The sequence below is a fragment of the Cenococcum geophilum genome, assembly GCF_001692895.1.
Source record: "Cenococcum geophilum 1.58 unplaced genomic scaffold K441scaffold_10, whole genome shotgun sequence".
NCBI classification, from domain to species: Eukaryota; Fungi; Ascomycota; class Dothideomycetes; order Gloniales; family Gloniaceae; genus Cenococcum; species Cenococcum geophilum.
Window position 1 is genome coordinate 311457 of NW_027137568.1, and position 7195 is coordinate 318651.

Here is a 7195-nt window from a genome sequence, read left to right on the forward strand (position 1 = left end):
AAAGGTATAAGCCGTATTTAGTATAGTCCGATCCTTATTTATTGTATAAATAGTCGTTCTATCTATTAGAACATTATTACCTCCTTTTACTAAAATATTATATAGATGAAATCTTCTATATCCCTATATCTTATTCCAAACCATAAAACAATTTAAGACGTTTAATTATATTTATCTCTTCCTTCTAACCGTTTCCTTCCTTTTCTACACCATTTAGTCTTTAAGGTCGTAGTTATTATTAGTTATATAGAAGAAGCAGCCCGCTTATATATTGTGGATAGTGGTAGGAATTATAGCCAGCTATATAAGAGTTTAAATTTTACGACTACTAGTAGATTTTAATGGTACTGCTAGGTTATAGAAGGTATTCTCTACGCTATATCCTAGCAAATTACTATATATATATATGTACAAACCTGCTCCATATAGAATATAGCTCTATATTAATCGGATATTTAGACCTTCCTAGAAGTTCCAATACTTGTATAGAGTAGTATTTAGATACTTTTATATCTTGAAATAGTTTAGTTACCTTAGAAAAGGAATTATTATTTTTATTTTTTCCTAACCTCCTATACCCTTAAAGCCACCTAATTAATCCTCCTCGCTGTTAATTAATTAACGATTAATGTCTATAGAGTTTTGCGTCTTATAATACTAGTTTTATAGATATTTCTATTAACTAGGCTCTCTATCCTATATAGAATACCTTAGCTTACTAAGGCTAAGCCGCTACTTATAGAATAGGCTTAAGTTAGTAATACTAAAAGCTAGGGGGATTGTATAGAGGATCTCTTAGTAATTATACCTTACCTGCGGCTAAAGGGCCCAGAAATATGGTTTTTAATTTGCATAGTGGGTATTATGTAAGTCTTAAATAGGCTACTGGTGATTTTACTATTAATATTAGTAGGTGCACTTCTAACTACTCTTAAGCCTTTTGGTGTGTATATTTGTGCCGTTTTTTAATAGTATTTACTAACTAGTTTCTAAAGGTCCCTTACCTATTTAAGAACTTTAGTTCTGTATAGAGTCGCTACTTTACTTTCTTATAACACTGCCTATGCTACTAGTAAAAGTGTAGGTTATAACGTCTTTAAAGCATAACATTAAAGAGGGAGCCCTTAGACACATTATAAAACTATTAATGGACTTTTATAACGATAAAAGCTTTATAAAAGTTATAGAGGTTATAAACCTAGGAGAACAGTTTATTAATTTTGTGGATTACCTATTATTTAATATAATGCCTTCTATAATTAATATTATTACTATTACAGTCTATTTGTCGCACTTTATTAATAGATATATTAGACTTATTATAATAGCCATAGTCGTCTTATAAATCTAGGCCGAACTCGCTAAGAATTCTAAGCTTTTTCGGATATGTTAAGATTATACTATAATGCGATGTAGGGAAAGCTAGATTAAATACGAAGTAATAAAATATTGGGAGCTAGTAATTTTAGCCAACTGTTAAAATTATAAGAACCGCTAACTTTCCTCTGTGTTATCGGATTTTATTATACTAATGCGGCGAATGTCTTGGCTGCGCTTATTTGCCAATTTAACGGCGCATATAATAAAAACGATTGGCCTAGTAATTACAGTATGGCTCTTAGCTCTTTATATTATAAAGGGTCTTATACCTTTAGGCAGCTTATTTATTCTAATTCAATCCTAGCTAAGTATGTTTAAATTTATAAACTTTAATATAAGATTATATAATATTCTTATAGATTGCCTTAGTTTAGGAGAGCGCTTTTCTAAACTTCTTTAAGCTAGGCCATTTGTTGTCGATAAAGAAGGAGTAATAAGCCTTAAGGTTACCGCTAGGCGTGTTAAATTCACTAATATCTTATTTTCCTATGCGGATGGTAACCGGCCGGCGGTAAATAAGATTAGTTTTATAGTTAAGGGCGGGAAGATTGTTACGCTTATTAAATAAAGCGGAAGCGGCAAGTCTATAGTCTTTAAGCTCTTATAACGGTTTATTAACCCTAATAAAGGGGACATTAAAATTAATGGCTAGAATACCTATAATGTTATATTAAGTAGCCTACGAGATAATATTATAATTATCCCCTAAAGCCTTAACTTACTAAATAAGTTAATTAAGGAAATTATTGCGTATAGGCTTAACGCTAAGGCTAATAAGATTAAGGAAGCCTATAAAGCCGCTTATATATATAACTGGATAATAGGTCTTAAAACCTAATACGACACTAATGTTAGGGAAGAAGGTATTAAACTATTGGGTAGTAAGCGTTAACGTATTGCTATTATAAGGGCCATTCTTAAAAATCTAAAGATTCTACTTCTTAATAAAGCCTTATCTACTATAGATAATCTAATAAAAGTGCCAACTTATAAATCACTTAAAAGTTAAGCAGAATGCCGAATAACTTTAATTATTGCTTATTGTCTTAATATAATTAAGCACGCCGACGATATTATTGTCTTGGAAAAAGGAGAGATAATAAAAAGGGGAAGCTATACCAAGTTACTTAGTTAACGTGGGCTGTACCATATAATATAGACTAGTGGTAAAAAGTAACGGATAGAGGTAGGGATAGGAGCTAAATAAAATGGAAAGCTAGCATATATACCTTATAAATAGTAACAATTCTACATTAGTAGGCTGGTGGTATAAGTGTGTTAAACTTATAGTATATGCCGAGACTTCTATTTCCTGCCTTGCCTACTATATAAATTCTAGGCTTTTAGCTTTTCATATCTAGTAAAGAATTTTTTAGCATAGAGAAGGTCTTAACGCAACTTAGCTATATTAAAGATATGCTTATCGGGCGGGGGAAAGATCTTACGTATATAACTGAATTAAAGGAAAGCCTAATAAAACCTCTGCGCAACTTAAGCATCGAAGAAAACTTTAAAGAAAAGCCTAATCTTGGTTTTAGATCTGCTAAGGAAGTAATAAATAACGCGAGCTTTAAATCCACTAAAGACGAATTAGATGGTAAAGCAGAGGAATAGTTATAGGAATTTATAGAGGAATAGGAACGGAAATGCGTAAAGGAATGGGAATGCGTAGAGGAATGGGCATAGGAATGCGTATGGGTACCCTTTATAATAGTATTGCATGGTCTAATAGTAAGTATAGTATAAATGTGACTATTACGCAAAGAGGGAGAACTGTCACTGTTGTTAATATCTAAATTGCGTAATATGCCAACCTATTTAGAATCTGAGAGGAATGAAATAGGATCCGCTTTAACTGCTGATGTCACTATTAGGTACTAACCTCAAAGGCACTACCCTATTAGGTACTAACCTTAAAGGTACTACCTTATAACTTACCACCCTATTTCTTGCCATTATATATCTTACTACCTAATTCTATTACCTATTTATTACCTATTACCGACTAAGTGGCAATATCGACCTAGTAGTAATTAAGTAACAGTTAAAAATCGTCGTTAGCCTTTTGCTACCTATCTAGTATATATAGTAAGGCTCTAGAGCCTCTTGCAATAAGATAGAGTTCTTATAAGTAACTTATCCGTCTAATAAACTGTAAGCATTTTTAGTATTCCCTATTCTATTATAGTATAAGACGGCGAGCGTAATTATATTAATAATTCTTAATTAATTCTAGAATTTCAATCTAAATATATAAGGCGCTTTGTGTTATTTATATAAGAGGCTTTAGGGCTAAGCTAGGATATTGTATAAGGTGTTATGCAAGGTGTTATTAGACTAGTAGCTGCGCCTAGGATCTTAGCTAAGATAGAATATAACTTCGGCCGCACTCCTTACTATTAATCTTTGTGCCCCGCACTGCTTATTATTATTCTTTATACCTAAGCTATCTTGGCCGTATATAAGATAAATGAAATGTGCTATAATATAAGTCTGCCCACTATATTCTTACGCCGTAATAATTAATGGATTAGTATAAATACGGAGATAGGTCGAATCTGTATTAGAGTAATCGCATCCGTAATATATCTATAGAAATAGCGTTAGTATAACCAGCACTGGTATAACTAGCGCTAGTATAACCGGCGCTAGTATAATTAGCACTAGCATAATTAGCACTAGTATAATTAACACTAGTATAATTAATACTAGCTTAATTAGCACCTATATAAACTTGGTTTTATATAAGAAATTTTACGCTAAATATAGTCTTTCCTAATAAAAAAGATAGTGTTAGTGTAAAAGCGCGGATTAACCTATAAATGATTATTATATGTACGGCTATACTGTATACGTGTATTGTTTAAATATAGGGAATAGAGAATAGTATTATGTAAGTTTAGCCATTCTAATTACTAAGCTTATCCTAATTGCGGAGCCAGTGTAATTGCGGAGATAGTCCACATGTGGAGATAAAAGAAAAATGTTTAAATTGCAAATATAAAGCCTGTATAACTTATAAGGGGGGAATAAAACGGAATATAATATAGGATATAATAAGTTAGACCTGTGTAAGCGTACCTGCTTATAGTTTTATAGCACTGCTAATAGCGGAATAGTGTAAATGTTAAAATGTATAAAGTCCTTCTGTTGGGTCTTGCAAGTGTTAGCATAATTGGTATTTCTAGTGCTATTTCCAGCGAGGTTAAAGGATACTTTTGGTTGATAATGGAAGGTTTTAGCTAGGTGGGTATTATAACAAATAATATAAGCTAGCTAATAGGTAGAGATATAGAATTAAATAAGTGATCTCTTTTATTTAAGGTGGCTCTAAGAGCGCTAATATATATAAGGAAATAACCCTAGTTTGACCTTTAGTGTCTGTAGTTGTTTAGAGTCTAACGCCTTAATAGTAAAGCTACCTCTATAGCTAATAGAAGGAATCGCTCTAAGTACTAAGACATTTTTATTGCTAAAGCCCTAAAAACGTAACCTAAGTAGGGATCCCTATAATAGAACTATTCTTAAGTCCGTAAATAGTATAGCGAAAGATTTGTATTAATACTAACTGCGGCCACCTCTAATGCTTGGAATTTACCGCCAAAGTAAGCCATTATATGCTGTTTTCGCATCTCTATATATATTTGTGGTGAGTTTATATCCCCTAGTGGCCGCATATCTTATAGCGGCCCTATTTAGCGACCCTAAATTAGGCCTTAACCTTTACCAACCTTTACTACCTACGGCACAGCGGGAACCTAGTGTGTAAGTATAAAACGTGTTACAGCAAGTGGCGTCTTTTTGTATTTAAGGTTTAATATCCCTTTCTATAGGCTTATTAGTATCTTTACTCCTCCGTTTCTACTATTATTTACTTATCCGACTTATTGCTAAGACTTTTGCCTTTAGCCGCTAGGAACAACCTATATAGTAGAGCTTTTACTATAATATTATAGTAGGCAAGAGAGTGCCAAAACTACGCTAAGCTGCAAAAGTAGGTTAATGTTATGGCTTAGAATATAAAAGCCTCCTAGGAAATGCAAAGCACTATATAATAAGAGAATAAGTAACTTTAGGCTTTGTTAGCAATTAATAGCGTCTTTAAGGACTAGATAAAGACCTTTTATTTATAATATTTATACCAGTCCAACAAAGAGACGTTAATGGTTATTCTAGAGATAGAGATAAATTATAGGTACTTTCTTATAACGTATCCGGAGTCTTAATTATCTGTATAGTAATATACCTTAACGACTTCTAATAATTATTGCGGTAATACCACTTTAAGCTTTATAAAGGCTAAGTAGGTTACCTAAAATCAGACTTTATTAGGCACACAGTTCTAGGATATAGGAGAGTAATTTTAGTTAAACTAGCTCGCCCTACTAACGGCTACTAGGACTACTTATAATAGAGAAACTTTAATTTATACCGAACCCACTCTGGAAGGTCCCGAAGTTAAGCATTAATTACTATATTCTAATTGCTGGGTTGCGAAGACAAAATGTAACAGGAACTCTTTATGTAGTTGCTGTTGGATATATAGCAAAGAGTATAACTATAAGCGGCTGTACGTTTAACGTAATACTATAGTACCTTTTAAGCAGCGATTGGAAATAAGGGCCCGTTAGGCGCTAAGTGGTATCTAAATGTCTATATATTCTTATTTTAGGCACTACCGCCTTTTTAGCTTAGGGGTCTATTTTTAGTAATTCTTACTTAGCAGAAAGATGAAGGGCAAGGGTTAGTAAAGGCGAGTTTAGTATTAATAAGGTAATAAAGTGCTAGCTATAGAAAGCAATGGTACGGCCAAGCTAGGGATTCTTATTAGCTTAGGACTTCGTAATTAGGATAGCTTAATTAGGGTTTATTAATTATAATCTTTTCTATTTTTTTCTTTTTTAATAGTAGTAAAGAAGGAGGAGCGCTTTATTTTTACTTTTTTAAGAAATGATACCTATTATATATATAAGCACGTATATAGACTTGTAAGTCAGGCATACTACAGTAGCTATACAAACGGTTTTGCACAATATTTGCCATTAGTTGCATTTAAGATATCCTAAACTATAATATTGAAAAATATTAATTTAATTTTATAGCTATAGGCTTAGGACTAGAATACCTAGAAGCGCTCTTTTTTAGAAAATAATATGCGTTAAGGTAATCTAGTTATCTTATCCACCTTCCCCTGTTTTTCTCTAAGCCCTACATTCTTAACCGTATCTTAAACCGCATCCTAAAGCCTATGCTTTTATTAACGGCGCATAATTAGAAATAGGACCAGTGTTATTAAAATAATGGTGGTAATTATAGTAATCCCTGTAACAACTGTACCGCTTATATTACTAGGACTTTTCTTATCTATATCTACTATATCAGCTTATATTGCTAACTTTATTATAGGGTTACTTACTAAGATAAGAGCTTTTAGAGTCTTATAAAGTTTTTTTAAGGCGCAGTATAGCCTTTATAAGTTTTTATAAGAAAGATTAAGGTTATAGTTAGTGTAATGTATATTACGATCCCTGGCAGCCGGCAATTATACCTTTTAACTATATGCCGTCCCTAATAAACCGTTAAAGTTAAAACTTAAAATTAAAAAATTATTTTAATATTTCTATTTAGTCTTTTTAATTTCCTGTTTTATGATTTAAGTTTTATGTTTCTTATTTATAATTTCTTCCCGTTTCTCGCTTCCTATTTCTTACTTCTTATTTCCTATTTCTTATTTTCCGTTTTATATTTCTAAGATTAGTAATACCGGATATCTTTAATAAGAAACTAGAATAAATTGCTACTAAAAATATTGTTT

General features: G+C 32.0%; 1 protein-coding gene across 1 annotated transcript; it reads left to right on the forward strand.

The window, feature by feature from the left end:
* Positions 1-1780: 1780 nt before the first annotated feature.
* On the forward strand, positions 1781-1948 carry K441DRAFT_548452 (uncharacterized protein; the record flags this gene model as incomplete). The annotated part of the gene is made up of 1 exon (XM_067642960.1): positions 1781-1948. A coding segment is annotated over one exon (168 nt), but the record flags the coding sequence as incomplete, so codon positions are not given.
* Between the last annotated feature and the right edge of the window lie 5247 nt (positions 1949-7195).